Source organism: Pyricularia pennisetigena, chromosome 1, assembly GCF_004337985.1.
Source record: "Pyricularia pennisetigena strain Br36 chromosome 1, whole genome shotgun sequence".
Taxonomy (NCBI): domain Eukaryota; kingdom Fungi; phylum Ascomycota; class Sordariomycetes; order Magnaporthales; family Pyriculariaceae; genus Pyricularia; species Pyricularia pennisetigena.
In genome coordinates this window covers 3,682,954-3,698,258 of record NC_043740.1, presented here as the reverse complement: position 1 = coordinate 3,698,258, position 15,305 = coordinate 3,682,954, and the positions used below count along the sequence as shown (strand labels likewise).

Here is a 15,305-nt window from a genome sequence, read left to right as displayed (position 1 = left end):
TCGCAGCGCATCAAATCAAGTCGATGCTCCTCTCCGAACTTTTTTTTTCCAGCAGTGGCAGAAAAAAATAAAATGGGTCCGGCTCGCAGAAGGCGGGGAAAATGGCTCACCGCTCTACTCTGGTACGTACAAACCCCACATCCTAGCGTCAAATGTCCAATGATTTCGTGTTTTGGTACGATTGCCTTTTATACACTGTCGTAAAATGCCTTTCAAACTCAAACACAGAGAGACTTATTGTAAACCACACTTGGTGTCTCCTGCTTCTACTTCGAATGACATAATCTAACGCGCAAATCGCAGCAGATATCAAGTCGTTGGTATGGGTTTACTGTTTGCAAGCTGCTGGTTTGGTGCTGCTTAGTGTCCCTCTTCACTGGATAGCCGCTCTCTGAAACTTGTAGGTGTGTTCTCGCAGGGTCTCATCCCAGGAGCGGTGCGTTAGTGCTTACGCTCCCTGCAAATCTTCATGCACCAGGCAGCACTTAGGCTAGATACATAGACCTAGACGCCATATGCCAGGGCATTCCATCTTGAACCTCTTTGGACTATCTTCAGCGTTATCATTGCTCAAGATATTACTTTGCCACATCATTCCCGATATTATCGTCCCAGGGGAGGACATCAGTTGAGACTCTTTGCTGCGGTAGACAACCTATCTCATTTGAGAGTAGACAACTTCGTTTCATTTCTGAAAATCAGTTCAAGTGAGCAAGTGCTTGGACAAATTGTACCCTGGCCAATTGACAGGGTGGCTATTATACCTATTATACAATAAAACGTGAATCGAAAATATGAGCTCGTCTACGAGCAAGTCGGCCGCCACTTCAAAGGCCACAAACATATCCGACGTGGATTCACAACCAAGGCACCGAGCTTGCGATGAGTGTCGTATGTCTTCCCAGAACCCTTCAATCGTCATTTTTCTTAAACCTGGTTAAGAAGCTGATTCTATTCCTAGGCTCGCGCAAGTTGGCATGTACCAAGGAGCCCGAAGGCTGCGCACGCTGCAAGAAGGAGGGTATCAAATGCCACTACTCTCCCCAGAAGCAGATGGGACGACCCCGTAAACGGCAGCATGTCGAGGTCTCGGAAGAGACTGAACGCAGCAGCAGTGAAGATGCTGTAGCCACCGCAGTAGCTGCCGATTTCTCTTTTATGGATGCCACCGCTGGTGATGAGTTTGATTTGTTCAGCTTGATGGGGCCCTGCATGTCGGACACTGTCCCAGAACCGCAGGCATCTCAGCAAATACCAGTGGACCCTAGTTTGAATGTGGTAGACTTGAATTCACTGGGCTATTGGGAAGGCTTGTCCACTGCAAGTGGCAGTGACAGCAATTCCACGTTGGTCATGTCAGGACCGTCTCTTGAGGATGCCTTTCTGTCTGGCTCGGCATCACAAAACCTGCAGTCAAGCAACGTGCAAATCACGGATCCTTTCTCAACACACGACACTCTGAGAATTCCAGAAACAGGCCCCTACCCAACGGCGGCAGATACGTCACCTCCCGCTCCGTCAGACACAAGTCACGAAGCAGCACCCATCGTTTGCGGTAGCCACTTCGCGACAGATCCCGGTCCACCCTGCGGCTGCTTGGCAAAACTGTACCTGGCGCTGGACTCCCTGCAAAACCTGCCGACAGAAGTCGGGCCGGCGATGTCCTGCGCCCGCAGCGCAGCCAAGACCGCGTACGGGGTGACCGAGTGCCCGGCCTGCAGCCCACCGAGCCTCGCGAGCCCGACCTTCCGCCCCTCTATCCAGTCATACCAAAACTTGCTGATACTGGGCGCGCTCCTGCCGTCCATCGCCAACACATACCACCGCATATTGGCCATGGTGGATGCCGAGGTAGCCAGGGCGACGGCCCAGGGTTGCGAGATCCCCTTTTCGCTTCAGCAGTACGGAGGGCTGTGGGGCAGGCTCGGGACCGGTGCCTGCAGCAACGTCGCCGCACTAGAGAGGCAGACGTTAGCGCCCATGATGTGGAGGAGCACCGTCCGCGCTCTGCTCAGGGTCGACGTGTACGGCTACAAGTTTGCAGCTCAGATCGGCGACGACTCCATGAAGACCTTGGCACGGCGCCAGGTCGGGTTGAGGGACATTGTGGACTACCTGTTGGAGAGGCAGAGGATGCGACACGCAATGATGGAGTAAGTGACGTTCTTTGTGGCCCATCGACGGACTTCGTTCGAAACGGAAGCCTTGGCCAAATCTTTCCTTTTGCTGTCGAAAAAATCATGTGACCATGTCCATTACTAACATGAATATTTCGTCCCAGCGAGTTTTGCGCATCTGGGAAAATGTTACACCCCCAGTCGCACGCACATCAACCTACGTCCTCCGGAGAAAAGCACAACTGCGAACGGATTCTTGATGTTGCGAGGATATCTATTGAACATCTTGTCATCTCTTGAGAGGCAGGAGGGAGCGCCCACTAGCATGGTCATAGAAGCAACTGAACGCGGTCATATAGAGTGTATCGTTTTCTGCTGCGTGTCAATGGGACAAAGTATTGCTTCGTTGAACTTGTGCTAGTAATATGAGTTACTGCTATTGGTCCTTCCGTACTCGTTTCTCGTCCCTGGAAATGCACCAACCGGACCTTGACTACTACTATCTTTACCCTCATCCTCAGAGTCGGACGCATTTTCAAAATCGTCGGATCCTTCTGGCGGGGCACGCATGGACTCCAAGACCACAGGATCAAGGGCTGGCGGCTCGTATGGCTTGACTGTATGCATATCCCTGCCGGAAGGCATCTGTGCCAATAATGTCGCTGGTGCTGGGATGGCTTGTATGTTCATCTGTAAAACATATTCAGTCAGTCGATTGCTTTGAATCGCTTGACTTTGAGAAAGACCGTAATTGATGAGCGAATGAGCAAACTTACGGTGTCGTTTTGCTTGGACCACTTGGCATCCAGCATTTCGATTACGCGCACTTCCTCCATTTTTCCAGCATCTGCACCCCAGCTGGCGCCCTTCTCCACCTTGCGGTCCTCCCGCTTCTCGCTCCATTCCTTGGTGAGCCGGCTAAAGCTGAGTCCGCCGCTCTTCTTGGCCGTCTCCCGCTGCTCAACCCCGAGCTCCTGCAGGCCAGCGCGGAGCCAACCAATCGCGTTGCCTGTTTGGCCGCCCAGCTCGGCATCGATGGCAAAGAATCGGCAAGCTTTCGCCCGCGCCGTCCGCCTCAGGTTCTCAATGTACCGAACGAAGTCGCCATCGAGGCCCCGTGCCGTTGCATTTCGCACCAACCCTGCCATCTTGCCGCCGCCGCCGCTACCCGAACCCCCGGCGGAGGACTGTGCCTGACATAGCGAGGAGGCCTGCGCGGCGTGTTCTGACGCGGCCAAGCACAGCCTCGCAAACAGGTGGGCGCGCACCTTTGGTATCTCGGGTGCCTTGAACATCCAGTCCTTATCCAAGTTGTTGCGATCCTGCGCGACAACGGTAGGGTACGGGTCATCCTTGAAGACGGCAAGCAACGTTGCCTCGGCGAGAGCGAGGGCGCGTTGGGCCGAGACGGTGGCGGGGCTGATGTCGGCACACGGGGCGGGGCCCGACAGCGATGTGGAGCGAGTGCTTAGGTAGTCGTAGATGGAAGCCGCATCCAGCAACAGCTTGGTGGCGCCGGTGATGGCGGCAAGGCGCTGCTCAGGGCTCGGCACGGCTACAGAGACTACGTACAGTGGTTGCAGGGCAGCCCTGGCTTGGAGCGACAGCGCGCTGGCCAGGGTACTCAACGTGAAGAAAAGTTCGTGTTCGAGCGATTGTATCCTCACCCGCGGCGGCTCCTTTCCTGGAACTGCCGAGTCGGAGAGGAAAGGACGCCACTCGATGGCCGGGGCGGAGCGCAAAACCACATCGATCTGCTCGCCATGGCCGCCGTGCGGGGAGCGGTGGGCGATGCCGGCGTCGACGGCGAGCAGGTAGCGCAGGTAGTCGTTGATACTGGCGACGACGAGAGAGAGGCTCGAGGACTGCGACGAGGGCGGCAGGCGCTTGTGCTTCTTGAGCGTGTCGCGCACGATCCCGCGGTACGTGCTCGCGTTGAGGGGTAATGACGGATGGCTCTCGCAGCTGAAGCTGGTGGAGAATGAGAAGGCAGAGGTTGTTGGGAGGACGAAGGGATAAGGCATTGTGTGCGAAAAGCGTGAAAAGAAACGGATATGTCTACCTAGGCATCTAGGTAAAGTTATGTACCTTTTTGGTACGACATGAACGAAATGTGGGGGGGATTGTTACCGCTGGTAAGTGTAAGTGTGTGTAGTAGGAATGTTCTCGTCCCATGTAAATGCGAACGATGACGGATTGGTTGCAAGTTGCAAGGAAAACTCAATTTGACCCTGAAATGGACCGTAACAAAAGTTCACAGTTTCCGAGAGCTACTTGGCTCATCTAGAGCTGCACTGTAGTGCGACGTGGAGAACTTGGCAACGTCGCAGAGTTTTAAAAAGACAGTAATCCCGGACGACAATGGAAAGGATCGAGCTGGTGCCGCAGTAGAGCTCGATTGACGATTTTACTAGCGGGAGATCTTGATTGCTGCAGGGCCCATGTACAATGGTGAGCTTGTTGAAAAGCCTTAGACATGTGTAGGGTAAGGGGCCTTACCAATGCAGGTTTACATGAGCTAGGTGCTCGCGTATGATGCTTTGTAGCCGCATTAGACTTTGAGTGACGACCATGTTGCAAATCTCAAATGGTTACCTGTTGTGTCACACTCCAATTGTCAGAGTCCAAAGCAAACGAATGATCTGACGGAATGAGTTGTGCCACGGCTGGCTGGCATTGATTGCTGTAGTGTTGTGTGACATCACAGGGGGGTTTGCTTCCATCGCACCCCTGTCCGATGTTGCTTGTGCCCCACCGGATAGCTTCAATTCGTGAAGCTGGCACTTTCTCCGCAAGATCCCTTGGTTGCAACGGCACGTTTGACCTTGCGACTTGAGCTGAGCGACGAGAAAGGCACAACAACAGATGAAAGTCATATCTCTTTGTTGTGAGCTTTCCGACAATACCGGATTAGACTGACGTGTTTCCACGTCTCAAAAACAATGGCCGGGCAAGCTTCTCCATCACCTCGCAAACCACGGGCACGTAAGCCCAAGAAGATTGTCGACAACGATCAAGAGCAGACGGTGCTTGCAGTCCGCAAAAATGAAGCTCTCGTGCGCGTTCCGACGTTTCCCCTTGCGGCTTTTCTCTGGCCCGCTCGCGGGTCTGCCACACAATGGGAGACGCTCGCTCTCACTTTGCTCATCGTTGGCGTCTTCAGATGGGCTGCTGGCTTGTGGGGTTACTCGGGTATGTTTGTGGCAGCTCTCTTCCGTGTCTCTCACCTTTTCGCTTGGCTGGTAGAAGTCTTTCCTCGGGTGCTTGCTCAGACCGAACTGACTTGATTAAACTATATGCAGGATTCCACAAACCACCGTTGTTCGGAGACTACGAAGCGCAGAGACATTGGATGGAAGTGACCACGCAACTTCCCATCTCGCAATGGTACTTCCATGACCTCGAGTGGTGGGGGCTTGACTACCCGCCTCTGACGGCTTACCACAGTTGGCTTTTGGGCAAGATTGGCTCTCTCATCAACCCGGCCTGGTTTGCTCTTTTCAGCTCCCGCGGCTCGGACGACCCTGTCCTCAAAATTTTCATGAGGGCCACCGTCCTTGTGTCTGAGTATCTCATCTACGTACCGGCGACTGTGGTTTTCGTGCGAAGATTTGGGAGGCTTAGCGGCGTTGATAGGTGGTCGAGCTCGGTGGCCCTGGTGGCTATCCTTATGCAGCCGGGCCTAATCCTCATCGATCATGTCCACTTCCAGTACAATACGGTTATGCTTGGCTTCGTCCTGGCAAGCATGTCAAGCATGTTGGCTGGCAGACTTCTCTGGGCCTCGGTTTTCTTCGTGGCCGCACTAGGCTTTAAGCAGATGGCACTCTATTACGCATTTAGTGTCTTTGCTTTCCTTTTAGGCGCTTGCGTCTTTCCCAAATTGAATCTGCCTAGACTGCTTGCCATCGCGGCTGTCACCGCGATCTCGTTCGCCGTTCTGGTCTTGCCTCTGGTGATCGGGGCCCTCTACGATGCGCAACGCGGTATCGACTCACGACCAGATCTCGATGGCCCACCTACACCTCTACCTATATTCTCGTTCCTATCTGAGTATTTGGACACAGACGCGGTGTACTATCCAGTCGTCGAACAGATGGTCCAGCTCATTCACAGGGTCTTCCCTTTCGCTCGAGGGCTTTTCGAGGACAAAGTTGCCAACTTTTGGTGCGCCATCAACGTCGTCTTCAAATTGCGCAAATACCCGGCTGCGCTTCTGCAAAAGGCAGCCCTGGGGGCTACACTCGCAGCCATCATTCCCCCAAACCTGGTCCTATTCCTACGGCCCCGCAAGGTGCTACTGCCTTCGGCTTTCGCAGCGACTGCTTGGGGATTTTTTCTCTTTAGTTATCAGGTCCACGAAAAGAGCGTACTGCTTCCATTAATGCCAATGACTATAATGCTAGCTGGCGGCAATGGGCTGGCCCGGGAAGTAAGGGCATGGGTTGGCTTTGCGAACATCCTGGGCGCCTGGACAATGTTCCCATTGCTTCAGAGGGTTGACCTGAGGGTGCCCTACGTCGTGCTGACTCTGCTCTGGGCATACCTACTCGGCCTCCCGCCGACCTCGACGAGCGTCTATTTTGACGAGGAAGGGCCGGCAACGGCTGGTCAGTGGATACTGTTCTTGGTGCATGGAACTTTCTACCTGGCAATGGCTGCGTGGCATGTGGTTGATCGCTTCTTCCTGCCTCCCATTGGTATGCCCGACCTGTGGGTTGTTGCCAATGTCGGGCTGGGTGCAGTAGGGTTCGCGCTCTGCTACCTTTGGTGTATGTGGAAGCTTTTAGTTGATGCGGATTTGATACCAAAATCATGGTACAACACCAAGGCAAAAGTCAAGAAGGGCTAGAAATTGTGAGAAGCTAGCTTTATTCGAACTTATCCAGAGCGAGTTGTTCACTTTATTCTATTTCTCTTGAATTTATTCGACCATACCCATCATAAATCAGGATCAACTCTGGCAAGGGCTGTGGTCGTCGCAGAAATGAGTCGGGCAAATTTGCAATTGATGGCTCAAGCCTACACTCAATCGCTACAGTCTTTGCGGTGAATCACATATCGAGCAACGCTAATGTGCGTCAGCCTGCAGATAGTACATGGTGCAGGTTGCCAATGCTTCACAGCTGACAATCAGCGCCTTGAAAGCGAGATCGGATTACTGCGGTTCAGTTATTGCTTACAACCATGCTTTCCCTCATATGTACTGTCTGATGTGTTTTCTACCAGAACATGAACTCATCTGCCAAGTACAAACATGGAGAACTGTCTGCAGAGTGTGGCCTGATGTCCTAGTCAGCTTCTAGGCAGTTAGGCATCTGCAAGAAAGAAAGAAGAAGAAAAAAAAAAGATCAAACATATTTGCCCTCCGATCATAGATTAGACGACGTTGAATTGGGCTCGGCCCATAGCCGCCAACAAAGAACGGCGCCGGGCGGTCTGTCGGTAACGGTGCAGCTCGGCTGGGCTTACTCAGTTCGGGCATCTGGGCGGCGTCATGATAAATTCCAACAGCCACCTGTCCCCTTGGGAGAAGGTGAGAACTGAGCCTTGATGGCGGTGTTTTTGTGGCAGAGTTGCTTACACAAGATGCATTTGTCTTGTCTGTTATGTTTGGCGCCGAGAAATGCAGGCAGCAAATGATCAACTCTACACCCAACCTTAGATGCATCTGTAGATCTGGAGTTTGTTGAGGCTCGTTCATGCCTAGGCAACACAAAAAAGACACTGCCTCACGAATTCGTGGCTTATGATAGGCTAGCTATTTCAGGAATTCGGCGGGTCTCTTGTGGTTTTGGGGGCTGCGCCCGCCGGGATGTCCGGGGTCTAGGCTTTGTTGCCTTGGGTCATTCTCCATTTCTCAGTAATACTGCCACTATAGGTAATGATAAAGTACGGTAATGGATTTTTTTTTTTTTTTGTTATTTTGGTTTCGCAATTTGTGAGAGAATTTGACACTGTATGGTAGACCATCAAGATCCGAAATAATGTTCTGTCTTGGACTCTTGTGATTACCTTAGCCCAATGCATGTGTCTGATGAGCAGATAGATGTCAACCATACTGGGGTGGGAATCGTCTGCCCAAGAAATTGAATCGGCATTGGCTTTCCGAGCTATTAGTACGCATAACTGAGACTAACGGCAAAAATTGCAGCTCAGAAGAAATGTCGTCACTGAGAACAGATCGTCAGATGAATGCAGTATTTCATTCGAGATCCACAAGGGGCCTATAAACCAGTCGCATAAATAATTTCTCTAGATTAAAATAACTCGTTCGCATTAATTGTACAAATAGCATACGGATGACTTACCAATTTTTTCTATTGTGTTCCTAACCATCCTCTATTCTTTTAACGCTCATAAGCGCAGTCATATCATCGAGTTTTGCTCAGTTTTCCGAGCCAATTTTGTTTTTCTTCTTTCTTTTCTACAGCCTGTTTCTTCGACTTTCTTTTTTCCCCTAAGTTCAGCTCCAGCGTAATTCCCAGCTGCCTGCAAGGTACACCACACCTTTCGCGGGGTACAGTGTATTAAGTGAGACTCTGGGCTAATTCAAGTAGGATATCTATATTCAGCCACAGCAACCCACGGACACTGCCGGGCTCTTGTCAGAACCCCGGTCGTCGCGCTTATCCGCACTCCACCTGTCGAAGCTTGGGAAAAAGGACACAGTTGTTTTAACTAAGCTTCTAGCCCCCGTGTAGGTTTGGAGCTCCCCTCTATTGTAAAAAGCCTCTATCCCAATCGAGCTCTTCAGGAAGTCGTTTTAGTCTTTTATTATTTTCAGTTTTCCGCTGCTCTACTTTTATTTCGTTCATTTCTAAAGACAACAACACCACTTTGAGTCATCGCATGTACTGATCAGACTCGACCGCTTTTTTTTTTTTTTCGATTACATTAGGAACTCGGCCCACCGATAGCCTCGCCGTTGCATTCTCCATAGTTGTCCACACACACTAGCGAAGGATACGGCTCGAATCCGCGTTACACGCAGAGCGCTCGACCACCTTGGATATTTTTGTGCGCTTGGCCGGCAAGAAAGGACAAGCGATACGAATCTCCTGCTTGCTACGACAACCAGCTGCACAACCTTTCGTTAGAGCTAGCAAGAATGGCGCAACGAGGACCTTCGGGCTACGGCATACCGAATGCCCCCAACCCTTTCGGAGGCCCATCATCACAGCCTGACAGCCAAAGCAGCGCCCTGGATGCCATCAGGGAGCAAACGAGCAAGATCGAGGACATGCTGGACTCGGTCTCGGAGCCCATCAAGCCGTATGTTTTGTTCTTTCGTCGTGTCACTGACGCCTGGTGACGGCTGCAAGTCGCAGAGACTCGTTTAGGTGACCGCTAACATGTTGGGGCGAAACTGCAGATACCTTCCAGCCATCGGCCGATTCCTCATCGTGGTCACCTTCATCGAGGACGCCCTGCGGATATTGACGCAATGGAGTGATCAAGTCTACTACCTTCATGACTATCGTCGCTGTATGCATACTCCCTATTTTTTTTTTCTCGCCGTAGACACATGGAGGATTGATTGCAGACCTAAGGATAACGTGACACAAGCTAACATACTCTTGACGCACTTGCAGTCCCCAGCGGCTTCCCTCAGCTTTTCCTCGTCATCAACGTTGTCGCCATGGTCGTCTGCTCAGGAATGGTCATCACCAGGAGATTCTCAGAGTATGCCGTCGGCGGTCTCATCGCCGTGGTTATCACGCAGGCTCTCGGCTATGGTCTCATTTTCGATCTCAACTTTTTCTTGCGTAACCTGTCGGTCATGGGCGGCCTGATCATGGTCCTGTCGGACTCGTGGGTGCGCAAGACCGTCAACTTTGCCGGGCTGCCGCAACTCGAGGAGAAGGACCGCAAGATGTACTTCCAGCTGGCTGGCCGTGTTTTGCTCATCTTCCTCTTTATCGGCTTTGTGTTTGCTGGCGAGTGGAGCATCTGGAGGGTCATGGTCTCCATCGTCGGCCTGGTTGCTTGCATCATGGTTGTTGTTGGATTCAAGGCTAAGTTCAGCGCCACTCTTCTGGTGGTCATCTTGAGCATCTTCAACCTCTTTGTCAACAACTTCTGGACTGTGAGTTGGGATTCCAAAGCGGTTCAGCCGGGTGCGTCTATACTCGTTTCATATGCTAACATGTCATTGCCTTTTCGCAGCTTCACGAACACCACCCCCACAAGGACTTTGCCAAGTACGACTTCTTCCAGATCCTCTCGATCGTCGGTGGTCTGCTTTTGCTCGTCAACAGCGGTCCTGGCCAGTTCAGCATCGACGAGAAGAAGAAGGTTTACTAGGAATAAAAAAACGACGCATTACGCTATTGGGGCTGCTAGGAAGGTTTGGGGGAGAGTTTTGTGGAGACCTGGCTTCCCCCTCTATCACTTCTCATGAACGCGGTACGGCGGCGACGCATGTCTGCCGCGGCGATGGGACAGTGGTTCCCCTGACTGGATATTTGCAGCAGGCGTTTGATTTTTTTTTTTTTACAAGGGCTCTACCGTTGAACATTGGGCTCATTTCAGGGGTTATGGGCGGTTTTTCTTTTAAAGAAATATGATCCAAGCAGCACGGACGCCGGATCACATGGCTGTGGTCTGAAGAGCACGATTTGGGTTTGGACGTTGGCAAACCGGGAGGGGAAAATTTTTAGCCCCAACCGATATTCTACTCTTCAGCTTTAACGTTGCAGACTTGTGTATAAAAATTCAATTAAACAAAGATGTTATGATTCTGTTTCAACAACGCGTGTCATTTGGCGCAAGTGATCAACCTAGGGAGAAATCTTAATTGAAGCCACACAAGCCACTTGCTGTGGATATACTGTGGCGCCAGCGGAACAAAAACAGGACGTCACCTCGGTTCAAGCTTATGTTGAGATCGGTGATTGATTGATTGGTGCAGTCACAATTTTTCATTTTTCAAAAGAAATAAACCGATTGAGATGAGTTGATAACTCATTACTCTTTGTTTCTTTTATTTTCCCAACAGAGCTCACTGGGCTGTAAAGTATTAGTCGACAAAATGAGGCTTTCGGGGTTACAGAAGGAAGTCTTGTCCCTGTACCGGAGCACACTCCGTGAGATTCGAAAGAAGCCCGAGGTATGCTTTGTTTGTAGTCTGTTTCTACCCGAAAAAAATAACCTCCAATTTTTCTAGATGATGGGGAAGCTGGCTTACACGTGTACACGTCTGGTGGGAGTTGTTTGCAATTTTGTTGTCTCGTCACTAATAGCATTGACGATTCAAGACCAGTCAGCAACACTTTCGAGACTTTGCAAGAGCCGAGTTTGACAGGAACCTGGCCATCGACAAGCGTGATTTTGCAGCTGTCGAATATCTCCTTCGCAAAGGCCGCCGCCAGCTTGAAACATACTCTGCACCTGGGATCAAAGATATCAGGCGATAAATCTATTTTTTGTTACTATGGAGTGTAACTGCCTGGTCTTTTCGGGAAGTCGGTAGAGCTACCTCCCGAAATGTAATGGCCCGACCTGCCTGGCTTCTATGGATTCCAAGCACCTGGGCGGCTGATAATCGCTGCTTCCAAATGCGGACTACATGTCTTAAAAATCCACGGAGACTTCCTGCCAAAATGACCCCTTGCCTCCAGTTCGGCCAGGACCTGTACACGCGCAGAGGATGCGGCTATTCAAGCCCCAGTAGCAAATTCTCTTTGGAAATTTTCAAGATGGCCCAAAACCGCCTGGACGCTTTGGGTCTGAGCCTCAGAAGAAGATTGAAGATGTAACAGGTTGTGTCGGTACATGCCTTAGCATCATCATATTCTTCTCTTTACTATTTTTTTTCTTCTTCTTTCTCTCTTTCGCCTCTAGCTGGCTGGATTCCTTGTCCCTTTCTTTGAAAAGGGGCGTGACCTCCTGCTTGGGCCCTCACTTCTTTTCTGTCTTTTCTTTTCGGATTTTTGGAATCGCCTTTTTTTTTTGGAATAGTAATGGACGATGCCTGCATTCAACTTATCTTAGAAAGGAAGTTCGCATCATTTCCCTAAGTTTGGTTTCAAGCCCAGTGTATGGTCCTCTCGCAACGCCTCTCACGATGATCCTAAGCACTCGCCAGCTTCCCCAGTCCGGGCAACCACCGTTACAAGAAAGAGGCGTTCTGCTGCTGGAAACCTCCACCATCACCATCCGTCGCCGTTGACCTCATGTGCTGTCGCTAAGCCACGACCTCATCAGCGAAATGTCATTAGGAAACGGCGCCGGAGCAGGGTCAAGGCCAGAACTTCGTTCATCAGATCCTCCACCAGTGGCACCGCTTCCCTCGGGGCTAAACGCAATCGAGCTCCAAAATCAAGAGTAGCCGGGAGAAACAATCGGAACGGGTCTGAGTGCGGCCGAGGTAAGGAGGCTGGGAAGCCCAAGGGGCTACACAACTGGGTCACTCGGCATATTCTCAGTTCCAAAGACGATAATGCCGCCGACGCTTCCCAAAATGGACGCAGCAAGGCTCTCGACATCAGTCACCCAATACCACTAAATGCAGGTAATGACAACAATACTCCGGCAACACTTCGACAGGGTTTGGGACCCCCTGACACCGACCAAAGCCAATACTCGCTGATGCAGATGCCCGAAGTGCCAAGCGAGCCTCTTGTTTGGTTACAGGCTTCTCGCCCCTTCATAAGTTTTGCCGACCATGCCACCACCGGATTCCAAGGCATGCCTGTGGCACATTCAGAATATGCCCACGTTGGCCCCCTTGATAGCAACATGGGCTGCGATGGCACAGCCTCGGCAGATGGTTTTCAGCCACAAACGCCTCGAGTCACACAGCCAATCATCAACCGCAAGCCTATTCCTTCCCAGGGCCAAGACGCAGAGAGAGCAAGGCATCGAGGTCGTGAGCATATTGCTTTGGTGTCTACACTCCCAACATCCAAACGAGAGAAGAGGTTCGGCCTGGCTGATCCCACGGTCTGGGGCTCTGTGTCCCGCACACTTTCTCAGCAGCACAAGCTCTCCGAAATCATATCACCGGAGAGATCGGACAAGTCATCCTCTATTCTAATAGAGGCACAGTCGAGATCGTCAAGCAATCGAAAGAAACTAAACCGTTTCACCAAAGAGCTTGAAAGGTATAATGCGGCTCATCCCAAGCCTCCTGATTCGTCTTCAGGGGCGCTACCTTCTAGCCCGTCAGTCAAGACAGTCAGCGCACTTGTCCCCTACCGTTGCGAGTTCGCTGCAGCCGGGCTTGCTGTTACATCCAAGGAGCAAAAAGAACTCCCACACTCGAAGGCATCTCACCTCTCAAGGATTAGTCTTCATAGGCAGGTCATACGACCTCCAGGCTCACCTATAGCCTCTCAATTAAACGGCGAGGCATGGGGACGTGGGGCGACTCCAAACAGCAACGGGTCAAGCAGTTCATCAGATATCCGCATCACTCCACCTAGTGGCATTCCAGGGCTACTGGCGGATGATATATTTCCCACTCCAGAGATTGAGAGAAAACCGAAATCTCCCCCCAAGATACTGCCGTGGCTTTGTTACCCGGCATCCGAGACGTCAGTATCTGACGACAAGGCCCATGACAGAAACAATGAAAACGCGCCCCAATTTAAACTTTTTCATGGTCCTACATGTTCTGTCCCTACAGCGGTGCAAACTTCTCCACGCAAAGGCAAATCACCCTCGAGGGAGTGGGCTGCCACTGAGAGAGTTGCTACACCAGGTTCAAGAAGTCCAGCTAAAGGAATTGTTGAGAAAAATGGCCCCGGCAGCATGCCTCGGAGAAAATCATCGTGGAAGGCACCGCCAATCCCTGTCAAATCAGCAGCGCGACCCATAGAGAGATCAGGCCCGAGGCAGGTCTTGACCGAGCATCCCGCCATTTCTTCAACCAAGAAGGCGATTCCGGATCATGAAAAGTGCTTATCGGGCCAGCACACGGAGGAGATTCTGACCACTCCTCCGCCTCAGAGTAACAAGTTAAAGACCAGGCCAAATACTATAGCTCGTCAAAGGATCTCGCAGTCGGCAAGCAACGGATCACCTAGGATTATAGGTGTAAAACGTCAACCTCGAGTTTTGCCCGAACTTCGCTCGTCCAACACCCGTCAGCAGCCTTCTCCCATCCCTGAAGAGCTCGAAGCATCTCCATCATCGACCATGGGTTTTAACAAGCCGCTACCCAAGACACCTCCAGAACAGCAGAAGGCCTCTCCTACCGAACAGAAAGCCATCAACGACGCCAGATATACCAACAACACACCGAAACAAGCAAAGGACTTAGCGGAAATAGCGCCGGAGACGAGCCCAAAGTACCAACGCATGAGCGCTAGATCACCCCCAAAATTACCACACACCTGGAAGTACGCAATTATTACGGATTCATCCTTTGAAGAGGCGCTTGACGCAGTTCTGCATAAATTAGAAGCCCTGGACGGCGCCGCCGCTGCCGCCAAAATGCCCACTCTACCGTCAGCCACTCCACCTCACACCGAGCAGCCAGCGCCTGATCCGCCTATTATAAGCATCACGGAGCCGACGCCAGAGTCCCAGGATCACGCTCGATTCGGGCTAAAGGCTTCTGTCGAGGATTCACCTAGTCCTGCTCAGCTTAACAATCCACTCTCCTCGGCGACTGCTCCCAATAACGCTATTAAGGTGGCGGTAAATCCATCACCAGAAGACAAAGCAGGAGGGAACGAGTCAGACTGGGAAGATCAGCTAGAGGCGCCGCCAGCGTGCAAGGAGCGGCCACTTGCTCCTCATGAGACGTTTGTGGATCAACGGGACCGCGATATTTGCGACAGAGATGTTCTCAAGGGGCTCAGGCTGGCCATAGAGGCAGCCTGTGATGAAGAATTCGACGCGTGGATTCAAAACCAGACGGGCCTTAGGTTGCGGCGCTTTTTGGCTGATCTCAAAGGGTTTGAAGGGCTACGGAGAGATGCTGAGGCCATCGCCGAGGCCGAGGAGGCGGCGATTAGAGCGGCGGCCCAGGACTACCAACCGGCGCGGAGGCGGAGGGCGGAACAGAGGAGACAGGCGGCTATTAGTAGGCTTAGTGATGGGAAGGATAGGAAAAAAGGTGCTTGTTAATAGTGCAAAGATATCGGAGCGGCGTGTTGGTTGCTTATGCAAGAAATCGGGATGCTGGTTTATCTTGATTCTGCAATAGGCCTGCTTGCTAGCTTAGTAATGCTAGGA

General features: G+C 51.7%; 6 protein-coding genes across 6 annotated transcripts; 5 read left to right on the top strand and 1 right to left on the bottom strand.

The window, feature by feature from the left end:
* Positions 1 to 794: 794 nt before the first annotated feature.
* On the top strand, positions 795 to 2,417 carry PpBr36_07652 (uncharacterized protein; the record flags this gene model as incomplete). Its single annotated transcript, XM_029894787.1, has 3 exons — positions 795 to 891; positions 962 to 2,153; positions 2,282 to 2,417. 3 exons carry the CDS (start codon positions 795 to 797, stop codon positions 2,415 to 2,417), a joined length of 1,425 nt encoding a protein of 474 aa, XP_029748434.1.
* A 117-nt stretch (positions 2,418 to 2,534) lies between these two features.
* PpBr36_07651 (uncharacterized protein) lies at positions 2,535 to 4,141 on the bottom strand (the record flags this gene model as incomplete). Its single annotated transcript, XM_029894786.1, has 2 exons — positions 2,535 to 2,807; positions 2,894 to 4,141. The coding sequence occupies 2 exons, from the start codon at positions 4,139 to 4,141 to the stop codon at positions 2,535 to 2,537; spliced, it is 1,521 nt and encodes a 506-aa protein (XP_029748437.1).
* Positions 4,142 to 5,059: 918 nt separating this feature from the next.
* PpBr36_07650 (uncharacterized protein) lies at positions 5,060 to 6,969 on the top strand (the record flags this gene model as incomplete). Its single annotated transcript, XM_029894785.1, has 2 exons — positions 5,060 to 5,309; positions 5,420 to 6,969. The coding sequence occupies 2 exons, from the start codon at positions 5,060 to 5,062 to the stop codon at positions 6,967 to 6,969; spliced, it is 1,800 nt and encodes a 599-aa protein (XP_029748436.1).
* A 2,259-nt stretch (positions 6,970 to 9,228) lies between these two features.
* On the top strand, positions 9,229 to 10,424 carry PpBr36_07649 (uncharacterized protein; the record flags this gene model as incomplete). The annotated part of the gene is made up of 4 exons (XM_029894784.1): positions 9,229 to 9,392; positions 9,493 to 9,605; positions 9,713 to 10,206; positions 10,287 to 10,424. The coding sequence occupies 4 exons, from the start codon at positions 9,229 to 9,231 to the stop codon at positions 10,422 to 10,424; spliced, it is 909 nt and encodes a 302-aa protein (XP_029747840.1).
* Positions 10,425 to 11,151: 727 nt separating this feature from the next.
* PpBr36_07648 (uncharacterized protein) lies at positions 11,152 to 11,536 on the top strand (the record flags this gene model as incomplete). The annotated part of the gene is made up of 2 exons (XM_029894783.1): positions 11,152 to 11,229; positions 11,378 to 11,536. The coding sequence occupies 2 exons, from the start codon at positions 11,152 to 11,154 to the stop codon at positions 11,534 to 11,536; spliced, it is 237 nt and encodes a 78-aa protein (XP_029747841.1).
* Positions 11,537 to 11,553: 17 nt separating this feature from the next.
* Positions 11,554 to 15,197, top strand: PpBr36_07647 (uncharacterized protein; the record flags this gene model as incomplete). The annotated part of the gene is made up of 2 exons (XM_029894782.1): positions 11,554 to 11,584; positions 12,118 to 15,197. 2 exons carry the CDS (start codon positions 11,554 to 11,556, stop codon positions 15,195 to 15,197), a joined length of 3,111 nt encoding a protein of 1,036 aa, XP_029748047.1.
* Positions 15,198 to 15,305: the final 108 nt, after the last annotated feature.